Consider the following 14,858-nt stretch of genomic DNA (forward strand, 5'->3'; position numbering starts at 1 on the left):
TGGCAAACTCTGTAGCTAATAATGAATGGAAGAGATGAAGGGTGGGAATTGAAAACACATTTTTCAAAGAGTACCAAGTGGTCAGGGCCGGCTCTAGACTGGAGCAAAGCAAGCAGTTGCTTGGGGCTGCAGATTTGCAAGGGGCGCAAGAATCCAGCATGGGAGCTAAGAACCAACAGAGGCCCCTGGGAGTTGTAGTTCCTTGGTTAGCTCCCTGCCTATAGAGCCAGCCCTGGAGCAGGGAAAGAACTACATTTCCCAGCATTCCCTTGGCCACTAGCAAGAGGAAGGCGTGTGGGAAAGGAGTATGGAACTGAAATCTGCAGCTTGCTGTAAATGGTAGGAACAGAGCCAGCTCTAGGATTTTTGCTGCCCCCCCCCCCCGCTCCGGCCCCCACCCGCCCCCCCTGCTGCCTTAGCCCTGGGCCCTTCCCCCCCGCACCTCCTGCTGCCCCAGCCCTGGGCTCTCCCCCAAAGAAGGAATTGGGGGGACTAAATGGACGGTGCACCTCTCTATCTGAAGCCTAGTAAGGGAGGTATGTGGATCCCACTAGAATTTAAAATGAAAAGTAAGGGATGGGAGGCTCTGCACCTGGGCAGCTTGAGCCTGAATCGGCAGGGTAGAAATCGACCTCTCGGGGATCGATTTATCGCGTCCCAACAATCGATCCCCAAATCGACGCTCTTACTCCACCAGCGAAGATGGGAGTAAGCGCCGTCGACAGGAAGCCGCAGAAGTCGATTTTGCCACCGTCCCTACAGGGGGGTACGTCGGCTGCGATACGTCGAATTCAGCTACGCTATTCGCGTAGCTGAATTTGCGTATCTTAAATCGACCCTCCCCTGTAGTGAAGACCTGCCCTTAGATACAGTACCAGACACTTAGGAGGATTTCCACTTCTGAGCCATGGAAGCAGAAATTGACTTTTCCTCTCCAGATATAGCTAATATTCAGAAAGGGAATGCAGCACCTGCCTTCCAGATTTGAACACCCTCAAAATTCAGGAGTGCTCAAGCTCAATTTACGCAGCTGTTACTTCATTTCCCCCAAATCAAATATACTGATCCACTGTAACTTGCTGTAGAAAAAGTAGAATAAATTGAGCAAGAAATGCTTCCCAGTGGTTATTAGGACTGGAGTTGCTATTTTCAACAGCCATTGCTTTTTTTTTTTTTTTTAAGTTTTAGTTTTATTTGTTTAAAAGAAAGACCGTGATAGTGCATTCCCCATAGAAACAAAGAATGGAACAAAAGAATAATAAAGGCACCTCAACCTTTCCTCATTTATGTAGGACAGTCTTATAATGTGCATCCAGATATCCTCCAGTCACACAAGCTGAAAATTGTTCCACTTTACTGCAGTTCTGTAACCATATGGGAACCAATCCTGTCTCTGTTCTGTGCACATCCAAAATTCCTGCTGAATGACCCGCCCTGGGAGCGAGTTACCAGTGATCCAGGGCTGGGGCAGCAGGAGGGTGCAGTTGGGAGGGAGAGAGCCCAGGACTGGGGTGGGGGGCAGCCAAAAAATTTTTTGCTTGGGACAGCAAAAAACCTAGAGCCGGCCCTGCAAGTGGTGATAAAAAATATCTCTTTGAACATGTCATAACTTTACCAGCCACCCTCAAATCCTTTAGACCAGTGGTCTCCAAACTTTTTTGATCACACACCCCTATCAGTAAAAATTTTTTGAGCATGCACCTCCAATATATGTATATTTATTTATGTATAAATTATATACGTGTACTACTGTACTAATATATTATGTACATTATCAAGCATACACAAAATAGAAATTAAAAAAGGCTGAGATAAAGATGAAATAAACAGTATTTAAAAAAAAAATATTTTATTTATTAATGGTACTCCTGCCACGCCGCCCTTTTGCTCCAGCAGCACTCCTCTTGCCACGCCCCCCAGTGGATCGTCGCGCGCACCCCACTTTGTAGACCACTGCTTTAGACTATCCTAGATGGTTTTAAAGAGAGGCTTACTGAAGTGGGGCAGAGAATGGGTAGCCTGAAGGATCACGAAAGTGCACAATGAATTTGAAATGCTGCCCACTGGTGTAAGATAAGAGAGCCTGCCTACTGGCAGATCTTGAATCAACTGCCTGCTGGCAGAACTTGAATCAAATGAAGGAGTGACTAAAATCATTAAAAGGGAGCCAGGAGAAGAGCATGTTGACTTCCTTCTGACTTGCATATCATTGCAATTGAAGATACAGGATTTGACTTAGAGATAGGGCACATTGCAGTTTGCACTTCAAACCCTGTTGAGAGCATGCCCTCAGTATTTATAAGAGAACTTTTTGTCTCCAGCATCTATAGGAAGATCTGAGGCTTGCTAGAGACTTGGACTGTATTTGGTAAGAATATTTCAAGATAAACAGCTTACAGCTACGGATGTAGAAATGGAGTCTCAATGCTAGATTAAAGTTTTTTGCACTATGGTGTCCAGCTAAAAAAAGATCCTAAATGGTGAAAAAGCTAGATTCGTTAATGCTCCAGAAAAGTCAGATAATTATTTGATTCCTATGAAGGTGTGGATAGTTTACAGAGAACTACTGGAGGGACAGGTTGCTCCCCAGGAAGAAGAGGAAAAAGATGGACAGGACAATACAGAAGAGATTGCAGTGGAGAACTGTCTTTCTAAATTGCATTGTTGGTTATTTTCTTCTTTGCTGAAGGAACTGGCTTAATTAGAAGGGAATGGAAAATGTTTTTCTTTCTTACCCTGGAAAAATTGATCGAAGCTTTGCACCTAACTCCTATTTCCTTAATGGTTGAGCCATTAATTATATTTGATTAATTTTGAATCTGAACTTCAAATCGCAGACCCATCTCTAGTATCTGTAATGAACCGGATATTAAGGTATAAAGTAATTATGGCTCTTTACACCACATCTACTGAGTCTCTGACACTGTGTGGTGCTGCTGTTTTACAGAACTGAGACCAAATACAGCATAAACAATGCAGCCTAGAGCTTCACATAGCCGGGGCTGAATATTTTGTGCCCAACATAGTATATGACAACCAGTAAAATAAGCAACAGGAAAACAGGACTCAGTCCTGCATTATTCAGCTTATAAAAGTTATGTGTTAATGGACAAGATGGTGCTCAAGAATACGTAGTATAGTTCCTGAGTTTTGCAGGCCCAATATAACTTGTTTTCTTATGCAGACTATATGGGATCATTAAGCTTCTTGGCCATAACTGGTGAGGAGCTTTCTGCTTGGAAGACTTATGCATGATTCAGATAGCACTAATATGTAACATGTATTATTCTAGGCTGACCCAAGATGTGGCATTCTGTAGCTGTAACATGTTTGATCCATGGAATTATTTTGGTGCAAGGACTCTCTGACAGCAGGTCAAATGACAATCCTGAAATGTATATGAATATTGTAAGTAATGTATTAAAGAGACAGTTGGGGGGGGGGGGGGGGGCAATCTCTGAGAAACAATGAAATATACATTATTAATTCACCTTATTTTGTGGAATAAACCAACAGAGGCTATAACAGAAAATGCCCCACAGTTCAGATTCCTTGAAAATATCCCACCAGAAAGTACTTCCAGTAAAACCCCCTAATAGTAAATACATGGCCTAGGAAAGCCTTCAAAAAATTGAAAACCTGTTGGCAGTCTGAGATCAGAGCCTTTGATTTTTTTTCTTCCTGCAGAGTGAAATAATTCAATACAGGGGATACCCCAGTGAGGAGTATGATGTTGTGACAGCAGACGGCTATATCCTCAGTGTTAACAGAATTCCTCATGGGAAAGTAAATGCTGACAATGCAGGTAAAATTTATGTCCGTATTAAATAGGAAACTTGTTGTAACCTTAAATTCCTTCCTGTCTTAAATATGACCTAGATTACAGCAATACATACAGGAGGTTTACAGGGATCTTAGCAAATTCTGCAAATCTAAAGATGGGGTTCTACTATTGTTACTGGACGCCAGTATTTTTCTATGTAGTTTTAACTTTATGAGGATGTTTGTGGTGTATAATATATATTTTAATTTCTATAATATGCATGGAAGAAAGGATTTGTGGTTATAAAAATTAAGCCTAGAAGTTTTTGAATGTATTCGCTGACAGACATACTAGTCTTCATTTCATGTCAGTTTACTGACCGTGACAATGAACAAAAGTTCCTTCTACATCAACTGAACCATCTTGTATTCCCATCCCTTATACTACTGTTCTTCCTAAGCATTTCAGCAGGCATTCTGTCTGCTCTGCATGAATGTGCGTGACAATTTTGTACAGAATGGAGGAGAGTTTCCCCGAGTTACCTGAATGCTAGTTTTTCTGCAGTGACATTCCTGTCCTGACCTCCAGCTGTGGAAAAGTCCATCTGTAGCTTCAGCCTCGCAGGAGTTAAACAGTGTCCCTGCAAGGACCCTCAAACATTTCCATACTCTGCTTTCCTCTTAGTTCCCATAGAGAACACATCACCAATGCAAATTGTCTTTATGGTAGGTGGCAGAAAATGCTGCAGAGAAACACTCTAAAAGCTGCTAGAGGACCATGAAGTGTATATGAGAATCTGGGAGAATAAAGGTGCAGGTAAAGGTCTCCTAAAAGTCAGAGGACAAGGGAAGGAGTACTGGGTGGGTAGGGAGGACAAGAGGAAACCTGGGAGTACAACATAGAAGGCAGGAAAAGAGGAGGGAGTAAGCAAAATTGGGAGACAAACTGAAGGCTGATGTGATGAAAGGCTTTTGCCTGTGTGGATGGAAAACTGAATCCTGGTATGAACCTTTATGGGTGTGAAAAAGAGTCTAGGATGACTGAAGTGCCACTGCTGCAGTCTAAATGTTGAGGTCTAAGTCAGTTATTCTGCCTTGAGCAACATTATCTCTTGGCCAAAAGATGCACGAGCCACAAATCTAAAACAGAGACCATCAGTCTGTAGGCTTTGTTGCTGTTCAGCATGGGCTCAAGGGGGAACCTTTATAGTATGGGAACAGTAACTGTAGAAGTAATAGATAAAGTATATTCAGTTCATGCTGATATTGTGTTTTTGTAAACTTCTGTTCTCTCCAGTGAGACCAGTATTGAGTTTGATGTCAATTTTTATTGGTGCAGTCTGCCAAATTTATGATGATTTTGATTAACTCCTAACTGTCATTTATAAGTCTGAAAATACATAATTTGGATTAAGGAAAATCGGTTAGGTTTTTGCTAATTTTCTGTATCAATTTCAAATATAAACCACTAAGCCCTCAGTAGTATTATAGACACACATGAACATCATTCATATAAAAGCTTCATACGTTTGTCTGAATGCTGTGTAAATTTCGGTTACTGTTTTAGTTTAATGTTGCCTACGTAATGTTAAAACCGATCTCTTCCTTGGCATCCACTGTTCATCCTCTTCATAGTGCTCTTCTGAGATAGTATAAAGCTTTTCCTTCTATCAATTTATTTTTTGCACACTTAATTTTGAGTCACTGCAGATGCAATTTTTTTGTCAGAATTTGCCAACTGAATGATATTTAAATGTTCCATGGAGATCCTCTGGAAACCAGCCAGGTTTCCAATGGACACATGCTTAGTTTCCTGTCTCCTTGCCTACCTTGGTTCCCCTGAAGCCCAGGTTTCCAGGGCACACAGCTCCAGGGCAGCCTACCAGGTGACTGCTCTGAAGCCAGGACTCCATTCCCTTTTGTGGATACATTTGAAATGTTGAGGATTTGTTCCAAATTGAAATGAAACCATATTTCAAAATAGTGAAATCCTCTGCCAAGTGAAATACCTTTCTGTGCCAGCTGTATTAATTTTGTAAAGAAATCATTTAACTAGCCTCAGTTGTAAATAGGCCTTTTGGCTGTTAGATCTACAGAGCTTTAATTTTATATAGTAGACCATATGTATGCTAAGGACATGAGCTATGTTGTCATTTTTAAACTGCTTGTTGAAGTACCCTGGCTGGTGAAATGTTTCTATCACAGCAATTTTTGGAAAGGAAGGGGGGAGAGATGGGCCTCTGGTGGTGGGAAGACTGTGGCTGGTAGGTTTCAGAGCGGGAGTGAGTGGTTGTTTGGTTTGGAGGGGAAGGGGACTGAGAGTTTGGTGGTCAACTTAGTCAAGACTCTGGTGAAGTCTAGAAATGCTCTTTGGTAGTGGCATCCCTTCCTAGCCATTCAAACCCCCTTGGTCCCTGGAACCACTTTCTCTGCAGTGATTCCCCTTCTGGGCTTGAGCTGATAGTTGCTTTCCTGAGGAGGAGAGGAAGCCTTCTTTACCTACTAGTGTACTCCAAATACCAGCTCTCTGGGACAAGTGTTCACAACTGATCAAGCTGGGATGATCGGCAGATACTTATTTATTCTCGGTCGTTTACACAGAACTGTGTATATATATGAGTGCAGGGAATGGGGCAAAAGTAATGACTCTGAAAAGGAAATGATCTGAAATACAGTGATATAAGGTGCACTGGCACTCACTACATGACATTTAAAACCAAATGTTATCAGAAGCTACTGAATGGGGAATAAACGTGGACACTGAGTGTGTGGGAGAGCAAGAGAAACTGACTCAGTGAGATACAGATATTGTGGGAACAGGTGTGGAGTACCAGAGGAAACTGAGCCCAATTGCTTGCATTCTCTCCAATAGACAGTGAAATCCTGGATCCAATAATCAGATTGATGCTCACTAACCTAAGATACAACCAGACATGTGCTGCTTGGAGCCTAAACTACATATCAAAATCAAATCATTTGAAAATCAAGTACAATAGGACTAATACTGAAAGACACTCTCTGTTTGCATGTAGCTTATGGTAATAATAAGCCATTCCCTTAAATCTTCTCTAAAGATTTCTATATTTAGTAGTGATGCATTTGAGAAACACCATTTTCCCCTGACACTTTTCTTGGGTTTAGACCCACTTGCACAAAAAATGAAAGAAGGGTTCTATACAGTCTTCCTACTTTGTCTTTTTCAATTAAAATCCTTTAAAATACAGTCCTTGGCAATTCAACTAAATCTCTCTCCAGAAGTTAATGCTGGATTTAGGAATTTGACTATGAAGACTGAGTGCTGTTTTATTATCAGTGTCACAGAAGTTTTGCTTGTATGGAATATTCGGTGTATCTCTCTTTCAGGTCCAAAGCCTGTTGTGTTTCTGCAGCATGGTTTACTTGCAGATGGTTCCAGTTGGATCATTAATCTGGCCACAAACAGCCTGGGCTTCATTCTAGCAGATGCTGGCTATGATGTTTGGATAGGAAATAGTAGAGGGAACACTTGGTCCAGACGACACGTAAACCTTTCAATGCACCAAGAGGAATTCTGGGCTTTCAGGTAGACTATAATTTTGGGGGAAACTATGACACGACTAGTTTATTTTGTTTTGTAAAGTGATGCTGGGAATCCATTGTCCTAATAAAGTAAGAATTAGGCCAAAACACTAATTTCTAATTTCACAATTTATAGCTGGATTTTCAGAGTTGAAGTCAATTGGAGTTGTAGTTGCTAAGCATCTACAAAAATCAGGCCTTGAGATGTCGGACTGCGCCTCCAGAATTAGTGGACACACAAAAAATTTGGTCTTATTGTCTTTCTCTGTCGATACAGTATTTGGAATTCTCTAGGGATGAACACTAAAATTATTATGGTACATGATAAATTGTTAAATCAAATAGCTGACTGTATTGTGTGGATTTACCAAAGGAGTAAAACAGTTCTACACAATCCTGCAACAATTATGTAGCCCTGTATCTAAAACAATGTGTTCTTATTTTTAAACACAGTTAGTGCCTATGATCTATATTGATTGGTGTATCCGGAACAGAGTTTAAATATAGTTCCTTATGTCAGTTCCTGGCCCAGTGCAGAGGGGGCTAAAAACATTTGAGGTGCTTGGGAGAATAATATGGAGAAGCTTGTAGTGCTATAACTGTTTTTCAGTTCTAAGGCTTTTGGTGTTCAAATGCAGACAATTACACAGCTAACATAAAGATGACCACCCTTCCTTTTGTAGCTATGATGAAATGGCTAAATATGACCATCCAGCAGTGATAGATTTTATTGTGCAGAAAACTGGACAAGAGAAACTGTATTATATTGGACATTCAGAAGGCACCACGACAGGTAAGTTTGAGGGGAATGCAGTGTCTGTTGTTTACAATGGAACTGTCTGTCCTTTGAAGTCTAGATCTCTTCCCTTCCCTCCCCCCCCCCACACACAGATCCCAATTTCTGCTGTGCTGGAGATATCACATGTGACCAGAGGGGAACTTTTTAGGGCAATATCATGTTCTGGTAGCTGTGTCATCTGAACGCTATGTTCTGTTTTTTGACTTGCACATCACCATCACCAATAACACTGATTCAACAGGAGTGTGTGGTTAAAGTGAAATTAAGGTGTATACCTTGAAGTGCAGATTGTGCTCTTGGGCTTGTCCACACTAGAAAGAAAGTGTATTGTTAAAACATGTGAACTAACATGTCCACAGGCAGATTACATTTTAAAATACCATTGCCCTGTCTTCTCTAGGTTTAGAATTGCATAGCTGCCATGTAGTAAAATAAACCATTTTATCCTAGGGTAGACAGCCTTATAGAAATTCAGTTAACAATTTTGTTGATGCATGAACCACAGTAGGAGCCCACTCAGCGTTACAATAGTTATTTGGTTTCTGCAGTGCTAATGAGTAATAAATGCTTATTTCTTTTGCTCAAATAAGTAAATCTGGGTCTGGCAATACCGAGGAAGGACATCTGAGTAGGAGGTGCCATTCTGACAGTTGTTTTTCTGACTATAATCATACTTTAAGGAAAACCCAAAGCCAGCAAAACTTTGTTCCAAAAAAATGTTTTATTAAGCAAGGCAAAGGCACTAAATTCCATTCAAGTTACTTTCAACTGAAAGTGTTGTCATCTCATCCTCATACTTCAATGGGGGGTTTTGCAATGTGTGGACCGCACATTCAGCTAGGTAATGTTTACATTATAAACAGCTTGGGTTTTCAATTGACCCTTTAAAAATTCTCAACATTTCTGTTCTCCTTACAGTTTGTAAAATAGTTTTCACAAAATCTAAACATTGTGCTTGAACTCCTTGCAATAGTAACTTGTACATCTCTTTCTTCATTTTCAGCTTTTATAACATTTTCAACCATGCCCCAGCTGGCTCAAAGAATCAAAATGTATTTTGCTTTAGCTCCTGTAGCCACACTTAAAAATGCGCAAAGCTTGTTGACAAAGCTTGCATTACTTCCCGATGCAGTGATCAAGGTATGTGATTTTTTTAGACAGTATATCTGTTAACCAAAGTTAGTTGGACTTTTTGGTGGGGATTCTAAAACCAATTAAGACAGAACAGTTAAAATGAAGTGAGACATTCTAGAATTTCCAGAGATTTTACTTTGCAATTTGTACAAATGTTAAAGCTCGTCACATACCTTAATCCATAATCTGTGTTCACTGTGCCAAAATTTACCCATAAAGTATGTTATAGCAGAATTAGGAAACCAATTAGAGGGATGGGCAGACTTCAGTGTCATGGGGGAATGAAAAAGTCTTGGACTATTTAGAGAGTAGAATAAAAGGAGACATGAGAGGTTTATAAAATAGAAAATGGTGTCGTGATAGTAACAAAGCTGCCACTTACCCCTTCTCCTAATACAAGAAAAGGGTAGCGTTCAGTAAAACTGAAGGGCAACAAATCTAATACTCTAAAAGGAAAAAGCTTAGCAGGGTTCAAAGGAGGATTAGTCATTTATATGGTTAATGAGTACATCTAGCTATACTAGGTAAGGCACAAAACAAGGGATTTTCGCCTTATTGCTTCAGGATATAAAACAATCTTGAGCTTCCAGGGATTGGAGGTGTCTTCTCTGACTGGCATGTTGTTCCATGATTCTCTATTATAAGGATTCTAGTATCTCCCTATGAAGTATGTGGTACTGCAGAGTCCAGTAATTGTACTGGTTGAACCAGTGGTCTGATCTGATATAGTAATACCTATGTTCCTGTAGCTAGGCCAAAAGATGGAGGGAGAGTGTGGTAGTTTAGCTGTATCTGAAGGTTGTAAATACCAAAGAAGGAGAGGAATTACTTAAGTCTATCCAAGAGGTGTAAGTAGAAGGAAATAATTAAGGATTCGAAAATCTGAAGGAAAAATTCTTCACTGTAAGGACAATTGGAATGGCGAATAGTCTTCCCCTTCCTAATCACCTGATTTATTTAAATGTGTATTGAACACAGAACTTGAATATACTGTAGGAGACGTTATTTGATTGGCAGATAGAAGGAAGGGCAGGTTTTATCTCCAATATCTGTAATTTTATTAAATATGAATCTTTGTAATTTTACAGACTGTAGTTGGTACAAAAGAATTCATACGACAGAATTTTTTTGCTGACTTGTTTGCTGCTGAATTTTGCAGCCAGGGCATGTTATCAGAGTTTTGTGGCAACCTCATGTTTGAGCTGTGTGGATTTAATGAGAAGAACTTAAATATGGTACGTCTAAATCTACAATTGTTCCTCCGATATTTTTTGCAAAACAGATTTATCCTTGAAATTGCCTGCATTGATTTATGATAAATAAGTAGATCCATTTCGTGAGATGAAACTTGTTATGTAATATAAATGTTTCCTTTTAGAGCCGAATATATGTGTATATAACACATGCCCCAGCTGGAACCTCTGTACAAAACATAATTCACTGGAAACAGGTAGAACTTCTGAAATATAAAGTGCCCTGTAATCATTATGTAACAATCGTGTGTGATGTTTGAAAACTGATTTAGGGCCAGTCTCCTATTCTATTGTCCTAATTTATTCTCAGTGCCAACAATTTAGCAATCAAGATGGCATTGCCACATTGAAAGAACTAATCCTCCCTTAATCATGCTTGTGTCTACCCTGGCTTAGTATATTCTGCAAGCAGAGAACTTGGCAGAGGCATGAACATAGCTAATTACAGAGCAACCTCACAGGGCAGCACTGCTAGTTTCTTTTTTCCATGCATAATGTACAAATTAGCTTGCAAGTTAGTACTCAGTGCCAGTCCCCACCCAGGATACATGGAAATATAATCAACAAAATATCCTTTTTTTGTCTCTATAAAGGAATGGTAGAGTAGACATGCCATTGTCGCAGTTCAGGGTAGCAGCACCTGTATTCCCCCTCAGTGGTCCAGCAAGAGCACCCACTCTTAGGTTTCCAGCTCGCCAGCCGTTGGCTTTCTTGAGTGGAAATCCACATGGTCACTCCCTTCTGACCTGGGTATGTCCAGGCTGCACAGTTCCCTGCCTTCACTGTGTTATTCCCAGCAGAGGTAGACTGCCCAAAGACACCTGCTTGCTTTCTCTTCAGAAACGATTAACAGGTGTAATTGCTACAGTTATAAGGTACCACATAGCACTTCCTATGCAAGCCTACTTTAGTCTTAAGGTAAAAACACTACATAGAAAACAATAAAAGAACCTACACGCATGCTAATAAACTTACCAAACATCATCCTAATGTGGATTCTGCAGAAGCAGTCCTTCAGCCCCACCCAGGGGATTCCTTGTGGTCACAAATTCATCTCAGTTTAAGCTTAGAACAAACACTCAGTCTTACATGACCTCAATAGGCCAAGTCCTTCCAACCCTCCCCTAAGGACTGGGGCCTTCCATAGGCCAGTGATCTTGTTCATTTGTTGGATCAGGGAGAATGTCCTGAGTCAGTCTAATCCCAGTTTATTTATCCTAAAATCCTTTCTTTGTTGGACCCTGGAGAATCCAGTTTGAACTAGATTATGCAAACCTCTGCGGGGGCTAGTTTCAAAGGCTAACTTTGGAGGGGCAAATGCAGTAATTATTTTTTCCTTGTTTTAGTTAAAACATGTACATTTGATTTTAATTCTTACTCTAGGCGATTAAAAGTGGTAAACTGAAAGCTTATGACTGGGGAATACCATCTAACAAAGTCCACTATGATCAGGTAAGGTAATTCTGATGTGAAAACATTTCAGAATTTTCACTTAAAAAAACACTGTAAAAAAGAGAGTGAGCATCATACTATCCCATTTGACAGCAAAAGCTATGGTAGCCAAGCAAAAGCTATAGTTTAAAAATAATTCCATATTGGGGGCCAAATTATGTTCTCATTTATACCAGTATAAATCCAGAGAAATTCGATTGAATTTATTGTCCTCTATTTTAAAAAAAGCACACGTTAAAAATATTTATGTAGTAAGTCACCAGTATACATTTGTATCTCTGTGCCTATGGTTAGAATAGAGAGTATTTTAAAATAAGGTCTAATTTATTTCAAAGCAGTTAGAAGTAACTAGTTAGAATTTTCTTACTTTTCCATCCAATTTGAATCTCTAATCTCAAATATAAAAGCTGTTGTGTTCTTGTCTGATCAGTTACTGTTGGTTTCTTTAAAAGAACTAGGAAACTCATCATTACAAAAATGATGAACCCAATTTCCTGGTTGAAAATTCAAATGAAAATATCTGGAAAGTTGAAATTTGTGGTCCACAACTCTCACTGTCCTCAATCTTGTTGTAAATTCTAGTTCTGTTAGAGTACAGAAATATAAATGAAGTCATTGCTAACACCCTTATATTATTGCTAAAAAACTACTGGGTTGCGTATCAGTCAGAAAAGGCTGGAGACCTGTACGTTGGAGGAATTGTAGTTTTGTCTGCTGGGTCACTGGGGGCTGTGTGGAGGAGTAGGATATTTGAAGCATGATAAGATTCAAAAGCAAGTCTTTGGCTTCCACTAGCAAGAGGCATAGCACCTCTTCAGAGAGAGCTGAGTTTTTAACTGGAAGAAATGCAGTTGAGACGTTGCCTGGAAGTTCAGCGGTTGTGCTCTGAAGACTCATCTGATGGAAAAATATTGTGGTGATGAATCAATGTAGCCCTCTAGATACTCTAAATATATCTTACTTGAATATCTCATTCTTACTTCCAAACATTTTACAACCATAAGATGAGAGGAAAAGAGGTGTTCAGGTAAAATGTAAAGAAGGCTTGTCTACATGGAGCAGTAAAGTGGACTACACAGGTGTGATTTCTAAAGCACACTAACAAGTAGCAGATTAATTGGTCCACGTAGATCTTGCTGGTGTGAACTAAAAGTTCTCAGTTCACTAGGGAACTTTTAGTTCACACCTGCATGGTTTACATGGGCCAATTAATGAGCAACACTTTAGAAATCACACTGTGAACATCTGCATTATTGCTCTGTGTAGTTTTGGGTTTTTTGTTTTGTTTTTATCTTGTCTGAGTATCCTGAAGTCTCTCATCTGCTGTATGATTGTGCCTTTGAAAATGTCCTCTATATGTGGCAGTAGCCTGGGATAGTGGAGGTTTCAGTGTAAGGTTTAGGTGTAACTTCTGAGGTCATTAAAATTCTGTAACACATTGAAGAATGCATTCTTTCAGAGCCAAAAATTGATGAAACTTGTGTGAGGGAACTCATTTTGAGTTCTCTATATTGTCATCAAAATTGTGATATTTAAGTTACAATTATTACCTCATGTTTAATTTGAATTAGTAATTTCTCTTCTTTCAAGAACTACAGTAAATCATTATAAAGTTCTTTGTTTAAAATAGTCTTCTAGTAATGTGTAACTGATTCTTCATTGCATTCCAATCCAAACTTGTTTTCTTTTGTGAAAAAATTTTTTTTAAAGGATACTCCGCCCATATATAATGTGACAGACATGCAAGTCCCAACTGCGATGTGGAGTGGTGGAAATGACTGGCTTGCTGACCCTATCGATGTTGACCTTTTGCTCCCACAAGTCACTAATCTGGTTTACCACAAGGTGATTCCTGACTGGAACCATCTGGATTTCATCTGGGGCCTCGATGCACCTGAGCGCATGTATAATGAAATCCTCGACTTGATGAGGAAGAATACATAAAAATGTGGCTTTGGGATCAAGGATTATATTAATTTCTGTTGATATCTGTCTTATTTGGTTTTTAATGAATTACAAAACTCTTTATGTATCTATCTATACTTGATGAATTTACTTTACTTTAATAAAATTCTCTTTAATGAACTTCAGTATTAGGGGAGCAGCACAAATGTATCCAAAGAAGGGAAATATTGAGTTGCAATATACAGTGCATATGCTATGCTATAAAAATGTAAATCCTTTGTTTTTCTAACGTGTCAAGCTTTAGAAATAAAGCATATCATGGATAGGCATGAAGATCTGGTTCCAAGATAATTTTTTTGTGCTGGTGTCTAGATGCCTTTTCTATAAAATTTAATTGAGGGCATGGGAGACAACTGATAAATATGGCTAGACAGGACATCACAATGGTCCCAGTTCACACTTGGTTTACTTTGAGTACGTGCATCATTCCATTGACATTAGTGGAGCTATACTGACCTAATGCAGCCAATGATCTAGACTAGAGATTTTATTTTATCACCCCAATCATCTGACCAGGGTCAGTCCTTACTGCTGTCACATGGCTGAGGTCATGAACTGACCTTAATGATTACTAATACAGACCACAAAGAGGTGTCATATGTTTGTTGAACGAGCATGCAGGGAAAAGGTTGGGTTATTTTGAGGCTTGTTCTACATATGCAAAATAAATAAATGTGAAACAAATCTCCATATCTGTTGTATGTTATTTCTGTTTACAGACCTTTGCATTCAACACAAATAGAGCTTAAATATTCAAATTCTAGATATGTTCTTTTTTTTTTTTAAATAGAGGATCAAAAAGGAAGAATCTGATACAATGAATCTGGAAATACAGATATAGGAAAGTATCAGGGGTAGCTGTGTTAGTCTGTATCCACAAAAACAATGAGGAGTTGGTGGCCACCGGAATCTTCGTTTTTGTAGATATAGGAAAG

General features: G+C 39.4%; 1 protein-coding gene across 4 annotated transcripts; it reads left to right on the forward strand.

Annotated features, from left to right (window-relative positions):
• The first annotated feature begins 289 nt into the window (after window positions 1-289).
• LOC117881010 (lysosomal acid lipase/cholesteryl ester hydrolase-like) lies at window positions 290-14,578 on the forward strand. Of its 4 annotated transcripts, none has more exons than XM_034777761.1 (10): window positions 290-339; window positions 3,293-3,408; window positions 3,688-3,805; window positions 7,126-7,324; window positions 8,004-8,113; window positions 9,123-9,259; window positions 10,342-10,488; window positions 10,632-10,703; window positions 11,890-11,958; window positions 13,669-14,578. In XM_034777761.1, exons 2-10 carry the CDS (start codon window positions 3,304-3,306, stop codon window positions 13,900-13,902), a joined length of 1,191 nt encoding a protein of 396 aa, XP_034633652.1. In that variant the 5' UTR covers window positions 290-339; window positions 3,293-3,303; the 3' UTR covers window positions 13,903-14,578. The 4 variants fall into 4 exon arrangements, with proteins under 4 accessions (XP_034633652.1, XP_034633654.1, XP_034633656.1 ...); XM_034777762.1 differs by lacking the exon at window positions 290-339 and adding an exon at window positions 2,306-2,368; XM_034777763.1 differs by lacking the exon at window positions 10,632-10,703.
• The last annotated feature ends 280 nt before the right edge of the window (window positions 14,579-14,858 follow it).

This window comes from Trachemys scripta, chromosome 7 (assembly GCF_013100865.1).
Source record: "Trachemys scripta elegans isolate TJP31775 chromosome 7, CAS_Tse_1.0, whole genome shotgun sequence".
Classification (NCBI taxonomy): Eukaryota; Metazoa; Chordata; order Testudines; family Emydidae; genus Trachemys; species Trachemys scripta.

Bases quoted from the DNA above. Each gene is read 5' to 3' on its own strand.
- LOC117881010 (XM_034777761.1), top strand. From the start codon at position 3,304: ATGTGGCATTCTGTAGCTGTAACATGTTTGATCCATGGAATTATTTTG. The intron at 3,806-7,125 runs GTAAAATTTATG...TCTCTCTTTCAG, and splicing joins AGTAAATGCTGACAATGCAG to GTCCAAAGCCTGTTGTGTTT. The intron at 10,489-10,631 runs GTACGTCTAAAT...GTTTCCTTTTAG, and splicing joins ATGAGAAGAACTTAAATATG to AGCCGAATATATGTGTATAT.